The 21,678-nt window shown below is 27.5% G+C and overlaps 2 protein-coding genes across 7 annotated transcripts; both read left to right on the top strand.

The window, feature by feature from the left end:
- The first annotated feature begins 6,337 nt into the window (after positions 1 to 6,337).
- On the top strand, positions 6,338 to 12,709 carry LOC107170516 (uncharacterized). 6 transcript variants are annotated; one of them, XM_015520662.2, is made up of 3 exons: positions 6,338 to 6,552; positions 10,346 to 10,520; positions 12,009 to 12,709. In XM_015520662.2, exons 2-3 carry the CDS (start codon positions 10,427 to 10,429, stop codon positions 12,377 to 12,379), a joined length of 465 nt encoding a protein of 154 aa, XP_015376148.2. In that variant the 5' UTR covers positions 6,338 to 6,552; positions 10,346 to 10,426; the 3' UTR covers positions 12,380 to 12,709. The 6 variants fall into 6 exon arrangements, with proteins under 6 accessions (XP_015376148.2, XP_015376156.2, XP_015376165.2 ...); XM_015520670.2 differs by having other exon boundaries at positions 10,343 to 10,520; XM_015520679.2 differs by having other exon boundaries at positions 6,338 to 6,673.
- Positions 12,710 to 17,731: 5,022 nt separating this feature from the next.
- LOC149057384 (uncharacterized) lies at positions 17,732 to 21,423 on the top strand. The gene is made up of 3 exons (XM_089223718.1): positions 17,732 to 18,085; positions 19,480 to 19,655; positions 20,619 to 21,423. Exons 2-3 carry the CDS (start codon positions 19,556 to 19,558, stop codon positions 20,993 to 20,995), a joined length of 477 nt encoding a protein of 158 aa, XP_089079844.1. The 5' UTR covers positions 17,732 to 18,085; positions 19,480 to 19,555; the 3' UTR covers positions 20,996 to 21,423.
- The last annotated feature ends 255 nt before the right edge of the window (positions 21,424 to 21,678 follow it).

Raw genomic sequence — 21,678 nt, 5'->3', positions numbered from 1 at the left:
CGGAGGAGTATAATTACATGAATTTAAGATTCTGAGCGGAGCGATGAATGTATTGATTTTACCATGATGTGTGTGTTTTTTTTTTTTTTTATAACTTTTTTAGTTTTTTTTTCTATAAATATCGATAAAAATTTATTTGTTCGGTAGAAAAGCTTGAAAATTTAATACAAGGCTTCTAACACATTGTAACAATAGAAGTTAAAAAATATTAAAAATTCGTAGGCACGATTTTTTTTTATAAGCATTTAAAGTTCAAATTTTGACTAAATACGTAAAAATTACGGCAATGTTCAAATTATCTTAGATAGAAATTCATAAAAGTTTTTCTTTTTAATTCTAAGATTTGAAAATTTAATACAAGGCTCCTAACATATTTTGACAATGGAAGTTGAAAAATAAAAGAAATACATATTTACAATTTTTTTTTATAAGCATTCAAAGTTTGAATTTTTACAACATATTATGTAAAAATCACGAAAATTCGTAAATTATTTTATGCTAGAAATTCATAAAAAATTTTCCTTTTATATCTAAGATTTGAAAATTTAATACAAGGCTCATTATATATTTTTACAATAGCAATTGAAAAATAAAAGAAATATATCGTCAAAATTTTTTTTTATAAGCATTTAAATTCAAATTTTGACTAAATACGTAAAAATTACGGCAATGTTCAAATTATCTTAGATAGAAATTCATAAAAGTTTTCCTTTTTAATTCTAAGATTTGAAAATTTAATACAAGGCTCCTAACATATTTTTACAATAGCAGTTGCAAAATAAAAGGAATACATAGTCACAATTTTTTTTTTAAGCATTCAGAGTTTGAGTTTTGACAGCATATTATGTAAAAATCACGAAAATAAAGAAATTATTTTAAGCTAGAAATTCATAAAAAATTTTCTTTTTATATCTAAGATTTGAAAATTTAATACAAGGCTCATAATATATTTTTACAATAAAAATAAAAAAATAAAAGAAATGCGTAGTCACAATTTTTTTTTTACAAGCATTCAAAGTTTGAATTTTGACAACATATGTAAAAATCACAAAAATTCGCAAATTATTTCAAACTAGAAATTCATAAAAAATTTTCTTTTTAAATCTAAGATTTGAAAATTTTTAATAATCTATAATATATCCTAGACAGATAAACCGTCTTCGCGCAGAATCGTTTTTTGTATACAATGATATAATATCATTGGATTCAAATTTAATTCCATCCATTACAGTAACCCACTTGTAACCTACTGTACAGCAGAGCGACATACACGACTTACCCGCTTTTTTTTCATTTTTTGTACCTATACAATTGCAAACATCATAATAATTATTCAAAATATTTCACTTATATTATTATATAGGTTAGGTACGTATGCTGTATAGATATGACCATGAGAGTTTGAGAGTAGGTACTATATGTTAGACATTTGGACAATGTGCCTCACCTGTCATCTCCTTTAAAAACAATAATATGTATCGATGGAGAACCGTATCTGGTATCATCCGTTCATAAATATGGCACTGAGATAGTAAATAAATAAATTGTAATCAATATTTATTTTATTTTTTTTTAATAATTGCAGTTATTTAGCCCATGGACGTTTAGGCAACTCGAACTATGAGAAGTGAGATCAAAGCCATGTAATGCTTTGTGATCTGTATCGTTCTATTGATAACCACGTTATTTGCATTTATATTCAACTTGAATATCAATATATAATGTGAAACGACAATAAAAGTAACGAAACAATACATTTTTGTTATTGAGTGTTAGATCCAGTGCTTGAACAAAAATTGAAGACGAACGCTGATTTTAGTTCAGAAAACACTGTATTTTTTAAAAAATGTTTTTGATAAACCAATGATCACTAAGATTAAGAGAAGTTTTATACTTAAACGAACTCGCCAGCTCCATCACACCCAACACTCTAGATGCAGCATTCGGACCTAACGTACACGTCACTATACAAATTTTAAAGTTCCTCAACAAAACCAAATTTAACAAAAAAAAAAAAAATTGCCTTAAGTAAGAGACGTATTCGCCAATAATATTTATTTGTTAGTCAAATTTAATCAACATCAAAATTATTATTGTATAACATGCTTTGCACACGTTCCTGTAATTTGAATTATAATTAATGTGGTCATAGAATGACTATTTTGCTTTATTGCATTGCTATAGGTGACAATATAATCTAGCACGTCACTTATTGGGTCATGTCAGTCATGTGTTATTTTAGGGCAGCATACAATTTTATAGATATTTATATTTATAAAAATGGATTTCTGTCTATCCTTTATGCATTCCTAAACGGCGGGACCGATTGCGAAGAAATTTGGTTCAGAAATATATGTTAGACATATGGGCATAAAATAGGCTATAGTAAAAATAAGTTAAAAAGTGATAAGCCTAATTCCTGGAGGTGCTCAAACAGACATTTTAAAAATTTAAGATGGAAATTTTTGTTTATTTTTAAATGATTGATTATTATTATATAACATATTATATCCCTGCATAATTTGTTTTATGTATATTGTTCATTGTGCAATTCGTAATCGTAAAATATCTCAAACTTTATGTTAAATGTGAATCGTGTAAATTTAACATACACGGTGATTCATGAACCGTAAAACACTCACTATTTCTAAAAAAACTTTGGGATGCTATATCTTGTTAACGGATTAACGAAAAATGAAACTTTAAACGGGAAAATTCATTTAAAAAAATAGTCTAATTAGTGTATGAAATTGATCGAAGAGCACCTTTTACAGGGATAGAGCCCTGATGCAATTGTAAATACGTTTAGTTGTTGAAATGTAAGAGATAGCCAGAGGGAGACTGACCATCCACTACTCAAAAATATGTTGTAGTTTTATCAAAATAAACGATGGTCAGCAGGGGCAAGATTGAAAACTAACAGACAACTTCATGTTCGATACGGACGAATCACTCGCACAGATTTGAATCTCAGCGCATTCCATTACGATGTTTGTTATAATTGCCAGATACAATTTCTCCAAATTTATTTCATGGGAAACACTGATGAACAATTCGAGCAACATTGTGAATATAATACGAGCATTAAATGAAAAATTGTCGCTGCATTATAAACTATATTCGATCAACACAACTAATTGATTAAAGTATTTAGAACTGCTCTTAACCAAATGATGACAGAGTAGTAGTTAAAACAGACAAAACACCGGTCGGTTAACATGAAAGATGATACAATTCACCAACAATTGATGAAGTTACGATCGTTGGTGAAGAATTTAATTTACATGATATAATTCTTCATTGCAGAAATGGTAATGTTCATCGAGTGGCAGAAACCCAACGCTTATACGACGGATTGCAATGTCCAATTTTATTTTGACAATGTGAAGATGTATACGTATATATATCATTTCAATATTAAAATGAGAAATCAACAAATAGTTGAGAAAATCAGTTGAATACGAAAGTCAATGCAATGTATTACTATTCATATTATCATTTGATGATTCGTGAAAACGTGAACAACATTATTGAAGCTACAATTTTAAACGAAACATTTGAAGGCGAAGATGTACTGCTGCCACGCATCCCAATGATTCCAACAGATATGCCTTTTGAATTCAAACGTTTACAGTTTCCGATACAACTCGTCTTTGAAATGACCATCAAAAAAGCACAAGGACAACTCACTAGTGAGTGGGATAAATTTAGAAAATCCATGCTTCTCACATTGACAGCTGCATGATAAGTATATTTACAAAATAGACCAGAATCGTGGAGAAACGTTTTCAAATTTTTTTTATCTAATAGGGTATATTCCTACAAAATAAGAGCATAAATGCATATTTCTGGGGTTTTAGAGCATATCAATCGAGGCTCTTATAATAAAATAAAATAATAGGCTATCGGCATGACGTAACGGGACATTTACGCATACGTTGATTATAATAATAATAATAATAATGGAACACTACGTAGCCAAATATACGCATTTGCCATCCAGATAATTTATTCACTTTGTTTCGACGATTGAATTAATGGTAAAATAGCTGGAACACGTAGCCGAATATACGTACTTGTCATCCAAATAATTAATTTCGACAAAAACGGTTTTGTTGTAGTGCAAAAATCAATAATCACGTATACTTCAAAATTTGACCAAAAATCTATCAAATTGTACATTAATATAATCATACTTAAATATTGAATTGTATAAATCAAAACCGATAAAAGAATTTAGTCACATTAACTTATCCCATTACTGTTTATAAATAAGTTTTTTAATGCCATATAATATGGGCTGAAGTATAAATTAACAACAATTTTATAAATGTAATTAGTATATTGTTTGTTGCAAGATTTATTTACATAATTTTATATTTGTCTTTTTTTCTAAAATTTAAAAATGTTTCCTTCTGCAATTGAACTTTTAGATATTTTAAGTTACATTAATGATACCAAAAGGCCATTATTTGAAGGGACACAAATATTGAAATGCATTGATATAATAGATTTTGATATTAAAAAATAAAATGAAAATAAAGTTGTGTATGTATAATAGTAACCGATCACCACTGTGGATGTGATTATTCTTGTTGGTCTATATAGTTTCCACAAAGTTTTTAAAATATAAAATAGTGTACTGCAATATGTAGATTAATTGTAAAATCAGTAGTTCTAATTCAAAAATGAAATGAAGATATTCTAGAATAGTTTTTGTGTTATATAATCAAAAGCTACATTTTACCATGGTATATAAAAACAATTTAGTTAAAAGTAATAAGTAAAGTGAAGAACATTTCATATTTTCATGTAAATTGTTTGTTATTTTAAAATAAAAAATCTTGAAATAATGAAAATTTTATAATTAATTATATTACAATTTTTATCAATTAATTTATGGATATACAGATATAAATGGATTTTTTTCTGTCTGTTTGTCCTTTATGCATTCTTAAATGGCTGGACTGATTGCGACGAAATTTGATTCAGAGATATATTAAATCTATGGGCAAAAGATAGGCAAAGTTAAAAGTAATATGCCTGAATCCGAAAGATACTCAAACAGACATTTTGAGATTTACGATGGAAATTTTTATTTATTTATAAATGGTTGCTATTAGTGATGGTTATATAAAATATAATATATATGTTTATAGATTATGATAAGTAAAAGTTGCTAAGATAGATTTGATTGCTATGGGAAATTTTTTTTTTGTTAACCCACGGCAACATAGGCCATTGGTGGTGGGGGTGTTACTCTATAACTTTTTTACGGTGATGGAAGGAACACGCTAGTGTTTTTATGACAGAATTTTTAAATCGGCACCCGTAAGACGATTCTGATATGCCCGGGTGGGAGGCGGTGGCCTCTCTTTCCAGACAGCCTGAACTGCCAGGAAAGCGATGTCGCCCCATGACCCAGGTTCGAACCGGCGACGGTGCACGTCGCAACCGACGCCTTAATCCAACCGAGCACTACACCCCCACCCCCAAAAACTATGGGAAATTATAAATTGTTTAAAATATACATATTTATTGGTCTATAATTCATCTCACTGTATATCGTCGTCTCAACGAGTCTGTATACGATTAATTCATACTTCATTCTATAGAAGTTTAATTGAGTCTTTCCTTATAATTAAATGGCATGATACTTTAATTTAAGTATCATGCCATTTTCGTTAGCTGAAAAACAGATATATTTTACATATCAATGTTCAGAATATATTAATTAAATATTTATTATATTTATATTCTATAGGTATGGTGTGTAAATTGTTTTGAGTTATTTAATTCTCATGTTAGCCGGTAAGTATAGTATTTTGGGAAACAATGAAGTCATTGTTACAATTTTAAAGCTTGAATATTTCGATCTCTGAAACAAAAATTGTACATTTGTATCTACAAAAAAAATAAGTAAGTTTCATTATTTTGAACGAGTTGAAGTTTGTTTTGATGGAAATTGAGTCGAACAGTTCAATTCAAGTAGATAGTTATTTAGTTAGAAAATCTAATGGACATCAAATCTGTCATCATCTTGAAACTATACTAATTAACGTCAAGTGAATAATGCGTACAAATTTAAAATATGCGAATAAAACGGTGGAAGAATGTTTGAGATTATATAAAATAAATGTATGTAATATACTAATATATCGTTAAATTAACTGTCAATAGTTTATCGTGTATACTGTATACACACGCACGTACACACTTACATAGTCACACACGTAATCATAATTCGCAATAGTTTAATATTATATTATGCCGTAAATTTTAAAAATTATTTTTTATACTTATTATCGACATTGCCTTCAATTGATTACGCTTGTGCATTGCAATTAATCTAGTTACTCAAAAATAGTCATTGCTGTCTTGTCACACCATTATATTATGTTATAAAGTGAAAATATTTCACCTTTATAGCAATTTTTTTTATGATATAGAAGTTGAATATTTAATGTTAAAATTGTATACGGACTAAAAATCGGTAGTCGATAGTAATTCGTATATTATTATGTTGGTTCTAATAGACGTACCGTATGGCATGTGAGTTGATTATTGCGATTACTATTTATTTTTCTATTATTTATATAGTATGTACTAATGTGAATAGAGAATTGTATACTTATTTTTATTGAAACTTGCCTGTTTCCGTACCATCATTGTAGTGAGTACCTAATTGTTATTATTTTAAGTATTTATAATAGGTACCACTTAATATATGATATAGGTAACTATTAAAATGTTAATACTTATTGAGTCAAAAAGGACGCTTTAATAATAACAATAATTAAAAATAGTTATTATAATATCTCGTCGAAGTCATGAATTATAATATAACTTTTAAGTAGTACCTAAAGTGGCGTACATTTTAACTTTCTCCGGGGGCTGAGAGGAGTGGATTGAAAAAATAACCAATATAAAACCCTATTCCCTTTAAAACTAGCCATTTTCCAAACAATCAATCATAATATATAAATATTAATAGGTAAAACAACAGAACAGATACAAAGGTTTACATAACTCATTGCAGTTAAATACTATTATAGTACAGAATATTATACATATTATACTATTAATTATTTATAACAAAAATTCTAGTCTCCTTTTTTTATTGGATAGTTCAACCAGCACTTCATCAGGAGTATTTGAATAGTTTTTGTTGATCGAGAGCATAGTTAAACCATTAAGTCTTCCCATGTCAAATTCAATATAAAATTGAATTAAGTTGATTATAAACATTAGAGCTCAGATGTTAATGTCTTAATGACCAAAATTTCATTAAAATATGCATTTAAAAAAGTCAAAACATGTAATAATATGCCATAAGCTATATTAAATGTGTGATTAAAATTACTTTACTTCAAAATTCACAGCTATTAAATATGAAAAAAATTTTAATTAGTTTCCAATCTATTCAGCCTATTTTATATAGATTTAGTACTTTAAGTACTATAGGATTACACTGTATCACTATTATTTATTGATATTTAAAAATTTGAAAGGTTTTCGACGATCCGATAATATGTTTCCATAGATCAAAAACGACCGCTCCACGTTTACAAAGTTGATCGGTGCAAACTTAAATTCAACTATATATTGTCAGCTTCCATAGTCACTACGCCGATTGTTTATAAATATTCATCTCCTAATTTTTTTTTTTTTTTTTATCAATTATCCCGCGGCAACTTAGGCCATTGGGAAGGGTGTGGTACTGTAGGTTTATGGAACGGTAAGATGTGTTACACGTGGGTGAGTTTTGGCAGAATTTTTATTGGGGCACCCGTAGGTTTCTGCCATGCCCCAGAGTGAGGGATGGCGGCACTTATTCTCCGGACACCGTGACTTGCCCTGAGAAAAATGTCGCCCGATGGTCGAGGATCGAACCCGGTCCGACTGAGCCACAGCCGACGCGTTAGACCGCTCGGCCACCTCGTCCCCCTCTCCTAATTTTATGAGTGTATTATTCATAAACTCAATAAGATTAGTGATGATTTTTTGTAATTGAAATATAACAAATTAAAAATGATAATAATATGGGAAATTTTTAATATAATATTTATAATTTATAATATACCTATTACCTACATGTTAAATAATCTAGAAATAATAAAAATATACATCTATATGCTCAAAAATGACAAATATGTAAAAATATGCAAAATAAGTTTACATATTAGTAATCTAAACTTCATGAATCGAATTCGTATCATACTTAGGTATGATTCTGGTTTCGGGAAAAAAATATGCTAATTCATAAATATCCTAGCTCTAATAATCATACATACTATTAAGCATTATTTAAATTTAAATGAAACATACCTTAGAAGTAGAGTTGCGGATTAAGTTTTTATTTGATTATTATAATATTTGCTTAGTTGTACTGGTATATACTGTTCAGAGCTTAACAATGAAATTTTTATTATTACAATTCATCAATAATATCTCATTTTTTTGTCCCTGGTGGTGGGGGGAGTTGAACCCAAAACCCCTTCCTCTTATGTACGCCACTGTATGGCTATTTGTACACTAATATGAGCCATGACTTATAAGGGCTGAAATTATTAACCACTTATATTCTTACCGAAATGGCCATGGGTTTTATATTAGTTATATTTATATAATTCAAACGTATTTAAAATGTATAAATGTTACATTATATCGCATCAGAAATGTTATATAATCTGTTCAAGCTGTACCACTTTACCATCAACGGTCCCACACACACACACGTCACACACTCACATATTATGCATCACTCACTATTTTTTTTATAGTTAATACATATATTTTTTGGTATGTGTAAGCTAATCTTCACCTAAAAAATCGTCATATATAATTGATATTATTGCTTTTTGCAGCTGTGTGCGTTAATCACCACGGACGTAATTTTATTATATTATACACGTGAGCGCGAATCGCTGCTAGAATGTATTTATTATTATTGTCGAAGGCTCTAATCGCTCTCGTTTTATTTGTATATTGTACTCGCCGTGAGTATTTATTTTATGATTTAATATTGCTGGCAATTTGCTGCAATATAGGTAAATTCAATTATATTTGTCATAATATCATTAATATGACAGTCATATTTATTACGTACCTATAGTGTGTTACAAGTTGTAACTTGCAACTTAATTTTAAGATATATGGTAGCAGCTGGCCAGCCGTGTACCGACAAATTGTAAGTTTTTAAAAAACATAAATTATAATATATATATATGTATATATATATATGTATATATATATATATATATATATATATATATATACACAAGGTGATCCATTTAAGTGGATAAACTAATTGTCTTGAAAAGTATTAACTTTTTATGAATTATTTTTTTTAAATTTTAGGCTTATGATTTTCTAAAACCGTATAATAATTTTAATTTTTTTCACCCTTATTTTTTTTGGTGAAACCGCTATCTATCAACTTTTGATTTTTAAATGGTAAAATTTAATTAAAATAATATAATGAATTAATAAAACATTTTTTTCATGAATTTACATGTTACCGTTTTTATTTTTTGTTGATTGGTTTGTGAGATACAGCTCCTTAAAGTATTGGTAGTTTTTACTATTTTTCCAATAATTGTAAAGATCCGGAGCTAGTGATAAATTTGATATCGCTGAATCCGAGGTAAAAAAATAAATAACAATTTTATTAATCAAAGTTTACTGCTATTGTACTTTGAACCCTAATAATTTATTAACTTATCGACTAATTGTACTAATTGGATTGATTCTGTTCCCTTGGATATTACCAATATTGTTCTGTTTTTGGCTTTAAAGGCCGTGTCTTAATTATTATATTTTATGTTGTTGTGTTACCGGACGTACTAGTATTTAATATATCTTTTGAATTTTTACCAGTAGTACAAAAATTTCAATTACAATTACAATCTGAGTTACTATAATTTATTTTATCGATTTACCTAACTTTCTGTCATTATTTTATTACCTAGTATACTATACACACACAAACACGTGTACACACCTTACGCATCACTTCACCAAATAGCTCACTAATATTTTGGTGAACTCAAACAATTCTAGCTGAACTATACATCATAACACACAATTACCTAGGGTCATAGATGTGTGAGCTTTAGTGCTACGAAGTATTTTTATAACCAGGCATCACGGTCTATTATTGTTCGTTTCCGACCCGCACATAATCATTAAATTAATTTGTATACCTGTTGATCTAGAAGAATATTGATTTTTAGTATTACTCATTATTAATTATAAATAAAAGGGTACTAACGAATACGAAAGTGTTGATATTTAATTGGTAAATATTCAAAACTTTTATCTATACTTTATTTTTTTTTAGCAGGTAATAATAAGCCAATAATAAATTACTTCAGACGATGTGCAGAAAATATTATTTATGAAGTGACTTCTTCAGACTTCAAAAATGGATAATGAAAATAGTTTTATGGCATTGATTTATTTTTTGGCATTTATTCTATTGGTTTTATGTTATTATCGAATAATGCGCTGTTTTTCAAGTATGAACACTTACACCTATATATTTTAATTTTATTGTACCTACTTACATACCCAAATAATCAAAATTATTTTATGACCTGATATCATAATTTATACACAGCAAAGTCCCATTTTGATTCCGTTAAGTTTATTACATTTAGGAAATAAACGGGTAGCCATGAATTACAGTAAACTATGATAGTATGATTTCTATATATTCTAGAATAATTTGTTTACCAATCTGGAGTCATTGCACTATTTAAAGAGTTAGGAATATGGGTTAACAAAAAAATTATGATCATTTCGTTTTCTATTAATAAGAAATAAAGAAGTGGGCAAGTGGATGTCGCTCATCTGATGTACAGTATAATTTACAATTTAGTTACTGACTTACTGTAATGAATGGTATTACATTTGAATTTATTGATAATATATCATTGTATCATATCATATCATTGTATACAAAAATTATTTTAAGCGGAGACGGTTTGTCAGTATAGGATATTTTATAGTTTTATGTTATATTAATTATATTGCTATCATTTCAAAAAATTTAAGTACCTACCTATAAAATAAATTCCAAATTAATCAAACAGATTCATTATGTACCCGACTCACTCGGTCATTCATAGTATATACACTATAAGTATTAACATAAGTCATTAGTGATATTAAATATTACTATTAAAATATAAAGTATACTCTAGAAATTTAAAGTACCCACGAAAAATATTTTCAAATATACAAAACCTCAGATTTAAAAACATGCATTTTTATGAATTTCTAACTCAAAATCAATTGAAATTTGTCATGATTTTTATGTATTTTGTCAAAATTTGAACTTTCAATTATTATTAAAAAAAAAATTAAAACCATGTATTTTAAATATTTTTTAAACACCATTGTAACAATATATTAGGATCCTTATTCTATTAAGTATTGAAGCAATTTTAAATGTCTATAAATAAAGATTTTAAATATTTTAAAATTGTATCGTGAAAAATAAAATGTCAGTATAAACATTCAGTAAAAATGTCATGTGTCTACAGTAATTTGTTTTAGAATTACGCCAATATCTAAAATCGATTTAAAAAAAATTGATTTTGCATAAAATTTCCCGTTTTTTCTTTTCTTATTTATTTTTTTTTCTCCGGTGCAATTGAAAACTACTAAGAATTTCAAAATTTGACCTCCCCGTGCACCAACTAGAATTACTTTCCAATCGGAAAAACTATTGAAGTTTAAAATCAAAACATTATTTGGAGAACTTATCGCGTGTACACAGACAACAAAAAAAAAAAACACACATCTTTGTAAAATTAATACATTCATCGATCCACTCAGAATCTAAAAAACATACGACTGTTTCGTTTGATAATCCACAGTTAAAGTTGTATCAGAAAAACTTTATAATATTATATAGGTAGTAGTTATTATTTATTCTCTGTTTATTAATAAGTAATAAGTAATAAACTAATAACAATAACTGATAATTTATTTTGTTTTAGAACCCAAAACATCAAATTATCTTAATGAGATTCAACTGGATGATAGATACTTAAATATGATCAACAGTGACCAACAACGTTGTTTACTTCCATTAAATATTTTAAATAGTTTGGAGTATGAAAATGTATATAATCCGTTGCATGAACAACCTCGACAGCAGTATAATGCTGCACCAACTTCTAGAATCAATATTTCTACAACACGAGCCACAATGTTACCGTTTTGTCCTATATTCAATTGTGTAGATCTTCATTCATCTAACGTAGGCTCATTTTCAAGATCTCCGTTAAATGGCTCACCGCCTTCATATGAAGAGTGCATGTTGAGTTCACGTACGACATCTCATATTATTAATTTACCAGTGAATTAGGAGAATATTAACCTATATCCATGGATACCTACGATATGTTATGAAGGAAATAAGATTTTTATACAACATTATCCGAATTCATAGTTGTATGCACAGAGGATTTGTAAATTTTATTTTAGATAATGATATACCTATTACAAATAATAAATTATAAATATTATTCATTTTATTAACCAATTATTGTATGATTTTTTTCTATTAAGAAATGGTCAATATTTTTAATATTTTAAATGTTAAATGATTATATTATATTTTTAGTAACATGAAAAATAATATGTATTTATACCTATGGTCATATATATAAATATAAATTAAATATTTATTTATTAAATCATACAAAATTTATTATTTTGATATTTATTATTATGGATATATTTTATTACATACTATCATTGATTATAAATACTAGCATTTATGATAACATAAATTATTATTAAGTATTTCTCGTAACATAATAATATAATATCCATGAGCGTGTAGGTCGATTTTATACTCTAACTCTGTTTAAATGACTGACGAAATTCTGTTGAAAGTATTATATATATATTTTAACGATTTCTAAGTCGTTAAATGTATAAATTTGATTTATGGAGTGTATAACAATACGAAAAAAATAAGAAACAATAGTTTTTCGTGTTTACAATTTTTATCGATGCTCAATTGAAAAATTTAAAAAGCAGGAAAGTGGATGTCGCTCTGCTGTACAGTAGGTTACAAGTGGGTTACTGTAATGGATGGAATTAAATTTGAATCCAATGATATTATATCATTGTATACGAAAAACGATTCTGAGCGAAGACGGTTTACGGTTTATCTGTCTAGGATATATTATAGATTATTAAAAATTTTCAAATGTTAGATTTCAAAAGAAAATTATTCATGAATTTCTAGTTTAAAATAATTTGCGAATTTTCGTGATTTTTAGATAATATGTTGTCAAAATTCAAACTTTGAATGCTTGTAAAAAAAAATTAAGACTACGAATTTATTTTATTTTTCAATTGCTATTGTAAAAATATGATAGAAGCCATGTATTAAATTTTCAAATCTTAGATATAAAATGAAAATTGTTTATGAATTTCTAGCTTAAAATAATTTACGAATTTTCATGATTTTTACGTATGTTGTCAAAATTCAAATTTTGAATGCTTGTAAAAGAAAATTGTGACAATGAATTTATTTTATTTTTCAACTTCTATTGTTTAAATGTGTTAGAACTGTTAGAAGCCTTGTATTAATATTTCAACCTTTTCTACCGAACAAATACATTTTTATCGATATTTATAGAAAAAAAAACTAAAAAAGTTGAAAAATTAAAATGTCAGTAGACAGCTCAAAACAAATCTAAATATTTTGAAATTCTTATCAAATATATAAAATACCTATTTAAACATTCAGTGAAAATTTCAAGTATCTGCGGTCATTTGTTTTAGAGTTATACCACAATAAGAAAATCGCTAAATGTAAAATCCAGTGAAAATCCAATGTTGTAAAAATTTAAATTTCAAATGCTCATAAAAATTTAATTTGAATTTCCTGTGGACTTTTTATTTGTGATAAAGATTGAAAAACTTGTAAGGAATCTTGTATTACATTTTTAAATCTTAGATTTAAAAAGAAAATGTTTTATGAATTTCTAGCTTAAAATAATTTGTGAATTTTTGTGATTTTTACGTATTTTGTCAAAATTCAAATTTTGAATTCTTATTAAAAAAAATTGTGACTATGAATTTCTTTTATTTTTCAACTGCTATCGTAACAATATGTTAAGAGCTTTGTATTAAATTTTCAAGCTTTTCTACCAGACAAATACATTTTTATCGATATTAATTTAAAAAAAACTAATAATGATCGAAAATTGCAAATACCTATTTATAGTTCAACTTAAGTTGAAAATGTTTAAAAATTGCATGGTCGATAGAATATAGTTATATAAACATTCTGTCAAAATTTCATGTATCTATGGTCATTTATTTTAAAGTTAAATCAAAAACCAAAATCGATTTTTTCGAAATTTTTAGTTTGTTTTTCTCGATTATTTAGAAAATTACTAAGAATTTTTTACTTTTGACCCCCCCCCCCCCCCCAAAGTACCAACTAGATTCACTTTCTGATCGAACGAGGTACTGAAGTCAAAAATCGAAGCACTTTTGCTGCCACAAATCGTGATGACAGACACAAAAAAAAAAAAAAATTAAAAAATTAAAAAAAAAACGCACATCATGGTAAAATCAATACATTCATCACTCCGCTCAGAATCTAAAATTCAAACATTTGAACGCTTAGTTACATAGGTTTATAATTTTTAAATGATTCAAAAAAAATTAGTGAACTCATAATTTTGAAGAAAAAAAATATTGGTTCAAAAAAAAAAATAGAGCATAGTTGCTAATTGCTATTATCATTAGGAAAGGTTAAATACAATGATTTTATTTACATAAAACGGAAAGAACCAAGTTTAAATTGGTCGTGTATAAGTGTTTACCTTAAATCTAAATACAATTTGTGTCTGTATATAGTAATATTAATCCTGTTTCAGATGAATTGACTGACTCCAATAATTTATTGTTGGTTAAATAAAGTAAATTTAATAAAGGAAATCAAATTCGTTGCACTATCCTTGACAAAATGCCGATAACTATCGAATAAAATAAAACCGCGGTAAAATCTTCATATTAAACAGAGAGACTACAAATTTCATTAAATTCACTGACAACGGCCAACTGTCACGCACACACACTGTCATCTGCAAGGTTAATTATTGTTTAGAAACAAATCTTCGGATAGTCAAATTGTTCTTTTAGATTATCATATTGATATTATCATTTTACATGGTCATTGGTCATACAGACTCCGATGATAATTTTTTTTTATTATATTGCTCTATTACCGTTTATTTTGCAATGTTAGTCATTGCACATTTGCATTTACTAACATTTTCTATTATTTATGTGTACCTAAGTGATAAATGCGCAGCAAATTTAAATAGTGGTCTCATTACTATATTAATGCCTTGACTGTCTTGTCTGCGTACCGTCAATATAAAACTTGAGGAATAAGTGTTAAAACTGATTGTACTAATAATTACATTTCAACTAGCTAGTGAAAAAGACATAAAATTTAGTATTTCTTATATCTAATCGTATCACACATAATAGTAATATATTATATTACTATAATGTGTGTATATTAATGTAGGTAATAGGCAGGAGCGCATTTGTGGTGGGGAGCTGAGTGGGCTGTACATTGTAATTTAAATCATTACATTAAATTTTTTTTGTTTTATTGTATGACTATTGACTATATTTATACATTTTGATCAGCCCATCCCGAAATAAAATTCTGGATACGCGTCTGGTAATAGGTATAGGCACACGAAGTAATGAAGACAGCGGTGTATAATGTGTTATTACTTGATGCAAAACAAAACACTAAAACTTGTAACAAGTTTAAGAAAATATTTATGTAATGTTGTAATATATTACAAAAGTCAAAATTTAGTATTGAGTCTTAGTTAATACATTTTAGTAGACCAGAAACAAGATCTAGCAACATAGAAACTATTTAGTTAAGCTATAATATTATATAATAATAATATAGTGAGCAACAACAAAGGTAAAGAAATAACTTGACATAATCAAAAATTTGTAAGCACACCAATAAGCACAAAAATGTTTGTAATTGTTGAGCTGAGTTCAAAATATACGAATGCATAAATACATGATGCGGACACTTTAAAATAAAAAGGTATAAATTGTTACTTACTACGCTATTGTGTGTGTGTTTTTAATGGAGGTAAGTTGGAAATGATCATCGTATACGACAAAGTAGCGCCGCCATACTAGTAACTTATTACTTATCGACTTTTAAAGTGAGCGCTCGAGCGCGCTTATGCTTTTGAAAATATTTTTTACGAGGTTTCAAGTCATAACAAAACAACGTTTTTTGTAAAAACAAAATAATAATTTTTAAATTTCTTACATTTTAGAATGGCAACATCCAGTTTCAAATTAATCTTCAAGACTTCAAAAGTAGAATATTCTTTGAACATTTTATGAGTTATAACTGTTACAAGTATATAAAGTTTCGGCAAGCAAAATAGTGGACCAATAATTTCTAGGGTAACCGTATTATACCACTCTACTTCGCTTATTTAAATTTTAAATACTTAAAGCTCATAATTATACTCATCGTAAATTCGATTTTTATGTACCGAAATACTAAGGAAAATATTCTGCTTTCGAAGATTGAACTAAAATTATATATTTTCATTTAAATGTGTATAAAACTTGCCAAGTTAAAAGAAAAAAAAAATATTTAAAAATATGTTTATTCAAAACACACGTTGTCTGTAACGACTTGAAATCATCACATAAAATAAATATTTTCAAAAACATTTATACTTTTTGAATCAGTGATTCTTGAAAAAAGTATCGCCTTGTTTGTACATTATATTTTTTAATCATCGTTTATGCGTGTATACACTGACTTTGGAGTTTACGTGAGTAGGTATATGCGTATTATTTGGGTATATCAACCTTGCACAGTTTTTTTTTTTTTTTATTATTGATCAAAGTACACTGACAACTAGGCCATTAGATAAAGAAATTTGTTTTGGTTACATTTTTAGTATTTTAAGTATAAATTTTCTACATTAAATTAAATTGTACAATATTCTGTAAAATTAAGTTTTTTACATCCTGTGGGTTTGGTCCAAGTGCTTGACAGATTTGTTCGGATATGTGAAATTGATTTCGATACTGGTTGTATTTTTGACATTCAGTGATGATGTGGTTGACGGTTAAAAGTACGCTGCATGACTCACATAGTGGAGGATCGTCTTTACTCATCAAGTAGCTGTGTATTAAGTGTGTGTGGCCTGCAATTCTGAGGCGGTTTATTATGGTTTCATCTTTTCTATTGAGTTCAGGATTTTTCCATGGGCTTATACATAGTTTTTAAATGTGTTTAATTGAGTATAATAATAATTTTCACAATTTTCGAATTTTTTTTTATTGTCAAAGTAATAAAACGGGTTTTTCGTGAATACAAATTTTTGATATTTATATGTGACCATGAAAACTATATTTTGAGTTTTCTTGAGTGTGTGAACAAGACATATACGTTCGTGTACATGTGTGTAATATTCATGAAATTTTGGATTTACCTTTACATGTATGGTGTAATAATATGAATACGGTATTTTGACTCAATGTGTATTATTGTTATGTATACATACATCATATTTTGACTTGGCGTGTCGCGAGTGTGTTTATATATACATAATATATTTTGAGCTTACGTGTGTTGTATTATGTTCTACCTACGTGATATTTTGGTTGAAGGTACATGTATGTAACATGTGATATTTTGACTTGGAATGAATGTGTATGGACTGGACAATTTTTTTTATTTAACATTAGGATTTGTGTAGTATAACTACGCCAATAAGATTTTTTCACTAACCGTTTGCGTGCATATACGATATTTAGGATTGACGTGTGAAGGTGTACAATGTATTATCTTAAATTTACATTTCTGAATTCTGAGAGTGAACACGATATTGTTTTGAGGAAACGTGTTCTTCTTTGGCTATACTGCAGTATTATGTATTACTGCGTATTTTAAGAGCATTGGTGCATTATGATTTATGAGTTATACCATTACTGTACATGTGTGTGGATATATATGTGGTCTAACATAAAGGTTCGTATTTAATATTTATTATTTTATTTTAGTTACTTACTATTTTTCTATTTTTATTTTATTTTTAAGCTTTGACAATGTTTTATTTACATTTTAGATTCTAAGCGTAGCGAAGAATGTATTGGTTTTACAATGATGTTTATTTATTTTTATTTTTATTTTTTATTCTGTAAACACTTTTTCTCCCTCTAAACTTGCTCAAAAGTATCAAGTGTAGCATATTTTCTGAAAGGTAATGTTCTTGAGCTGAAACTTTAGACAGGTTATTTTTCGGTTTTCGAAATGGTACCTACTCGAAATAAAAGCGGTTAAAGAAGAAAAAACGTACGATTTCACGATTTTATAATGTTAAATAATTACGGACGACGTTTTCTACCAGAAATATTGCTTCAAATGAAAAATGACAAGTGATCTTTTTTATTTTATTTTGAATTTTGTACGGTTTAAAGTTCAGAAAATTTTAGCCATTTTTAAGCTTTTTAATTTGGGAGTTTTTTGTTGTAATTCGGTTAAAAATATTTGTAAAAACTTGAAATTTGGGTTGTTTACTTATATTATCTTTACCTAGACATGGTAAAATTTTCAAAACATTTGAGCTTTTTCTTTTCTTTTATATATTTTTTCATTTTTATGATATTTCCTAATTATAAATTATAATTATAATTGTATAAATTACCTATTTATATAAATCGTTCTTAAGCTGTTCTTATAACGCTTTGTTTATCACCATAGAAACGAATAAAATTAAATAAAAAAGATTCCCTCGTCCGCTCAGAATCGTTTTTTATCGAATGCAATCATTGCATTCAAATCGAATACAGTAAAATTACACTATCCTGTCCGAGGACCGAATAAGGATCATATATAAATATGAAATTATAACATAATATATTATATAAGAAAATTAATTATTTTACCTAATTCTGTATCTAGCTCAAAAACCACTTTTTGTTTGAGCATCATGTTTGTCGACCACGCAACAACATCGACATCAAATTATTTTTAAAAACATATTTATATCATTTAAATTTAAATTACATATTAGCTAGTTGAAAAATAATTTTAGAATAAGAGGACATATTCTATGTTAAATTAGGTACAGTATACACTCAACCTATATGTATTAACTATAGTTTGTCTGAAAAATTATAAACGATAAGTCTTTAGTGCTCTTACTATAATAATTTATAAGTGCATTGTTTAACAGAAGTCACATACCAAATATGTTTGGCAGACTGATATTCATTTATGAGTATAAATAACCTTAAAATGAATTACTGTTCATCATCTAAAATATTAAATATTAGATTTGTTGATAAAAGTTAAGACAGTAAAAGTGTTAATATTCCATTAAAATTTTAAAAATCATTGTTATGATTTATTTTTTAAATTAGGTAAAATGCAGAGAATTTCCATCAATCAATGTGTTGAAAAAAAAACATAATTTATATGAAGTGACTGCTTCTAACTATGAATTCATGGGATGAGGATATTACAATATTAATTTTTATGTTATGCTGTTGTCTAATAATGTTTTTGCTACTTACGTGTTGCTACTGCAACATTTCAAGTATGGATATCATATTTTAACTTTTATAGATTAGGTTAACTTTTATTATAAATATTTATAATGTTAATACTCAGATACTTTGAATTATTTCCTAACCTGGTGAATGATAACTGAGTGTAATTCAAAAATTACCATTTAGATCCCCATTGGCCCAATGGTAGATATACAATTAAGAAGTAAACAGGTAGTCACAATAGCTTTTCTCTAACAGCGCAATGGTCAAATGGAAGCTGATTCTACTCGAATTTTGAATGAGTAATTATATCTATTTGAGAAGTGAACAAAATTGTATTTTTATTTCTCTTTTAATTCTTATTGGCCCCAAACAAGTACGATAATTATTAATAATCTGGTATAGTGATGTAGTTTCTATATTTTTCAATTGTTTGTAAATTCTAGTGCCATTTTCTTGTATTTATACTCCATTCAAAAAAGAATATACCATACTAGGCAGTGACAAGTTTCGTCCAGCGGTGGCATCTTCCGCATAACTACAGGTATAAAGGAAAAACAAGTAGACAGAACTGGTATACTTTCTATTCGAACGGAGTATAGAGTACATAAGGATTAGGTTAGGTTATTATAATTATTATTATATTCTGTTAAAATTAAGATTAGTATCGAACGGTGACGAATTTTTGTCTGCTATGGTCGAACGTATTATCAAATGCTTCTCCCCACCAATCGACACACAAGGCCAGTGCTTTGGAACGAAGCCAATTTAGCCGTCTGGCATCTCACTTTTAACAAATTATACACATATCTTATTTTTTTATAAATAATAAAAAACATAAAATAATTCTTTGTATGATTAGTTAAGTAATACATAATTATAGTAATTGTTTGAAGATATTATGTTATCAGAAATTCGTTGTATCAAAAAAATTATATACCATTTGGTTTGTTTGTACACATTTTATATTCGTATGTTCGAAATGCTAACCAATAATTAATTTTGTTTAGAACCTGTAGTATCAAATCCTTTAAATGAAATTCAAATGGATAATTGCAGACACTTAACTAGCACCAACAGTGACCAGCAAAATAATTCAGTGCCATTCAATATTGTTTTAAATGGCTTGGAGTATGAAATAATGTATAATTCATCGCATGAACAATCTCATCAACCATATAATACTGAACAAACTTCTAGAACCAACATTTCACCTCCACGAGTCACAAATTTTCCGTTTTATTCTGGCTTAAATTATGAGGGGCATAATACATCTAATGCAACCTCATTTTCAAGATCACGGCTAGATGACCCACCACCTTCATATGACGAGTGCATGGCGAGTTCACATTCAACGCCTCATATCATTAATTTACCGACAGTTTAGGAAGACATCGATTTGTATCCATTTATATCAACGACAGATGTGTGTCTAGGACCAAAATTCAGGATGAGCGGCTCGTTATAAAAATAATTTGTATAGTCAACACATTTTTAAATTTAAGAAAAATTGTATTACACTTTTTAAGTCATAAGTACTTATGTGACACATACTAACAATTAACATATACTAATAATAAGAAGTTAAAATCCAGGGTAAACCCGGGCCTACCAGGCCTTCCCCTTCCCGCTGGACACGCGCCTCTGATCAACGATATAATAAGATGAGAACAAGATATTATTTGAACTCCATATTTTATGCTCTGAAGTATTGTAATTTTTTTTAACCTACTGTATTATGTCGAAAATGTATTGAAAATTTTTTTTAATTAGAATATATGATAATCAATGTTTAAATAAAAAGGAAAAACTTTAGACATGAAAACTTGGTTGAAACTAAATATAATATAATTAACTGACTAATACGTATAACAGTCTAAAACACGTGAGTTATAATAGAGATATTAAGCCAGATAAATATCGTAGCAAACCTATAAAATGGGTGTTCAACCCACACACTAATTTTATCAATATACTAAATTATAATATCATTATACATTAAGCTTTGGAATCGTAATTAATTTTATTATTATATGTTTTTTTTTTTTTTTTTTTATTAGCTATATTATT

The sequence above is a fragment of the Diuraphis noxia genome, unplaced genomic scaffold, assembly GCF_037042655.1.
Source record: "Diuraphis noxia isolate RWA-SAM2 unplaced genomic scaffold, SU_Dnox_SAM2 contig0003, whole genome shotgun sequence".
NCBI lineage: Eukaryota > Metazoa > Arthropoda > Insecta > Hemiptera > Aphididae > Diuraphis > Diuraphis noxia.
This window is presented reverse-complemented; position numbering and strand designations above follow the sequence as displayed.

Coding starts and splice junctions, on each gene's coding strand:
- LOC149057384 (XM_089223718.1), top strand. CDS start 19,556: ATGAATTCATGGGATGAGGATATTACAATATTAATTTTTATGTTATGC. Junction 19,656..20,618: donor TTGCTACTGCAACATTTCAA/GTATGGATATCA, acceptor AATTTTGTTTAG/AACCTGTAGTATCAAATCCT.
- LOC107170516 (XM_015520662.2), top strand. CDS start 10,427: ATGGATAATGAAAATAGTTTTATGGCATTGATTTATTTTTTGGCATTT. Junction 10,521..12,008: donor AATAATGCGCTGTTTTTCAA/GTATGAACACTT, acceptor ATTTTGTTTTAG/AACCCAAAACATCAAATTAT.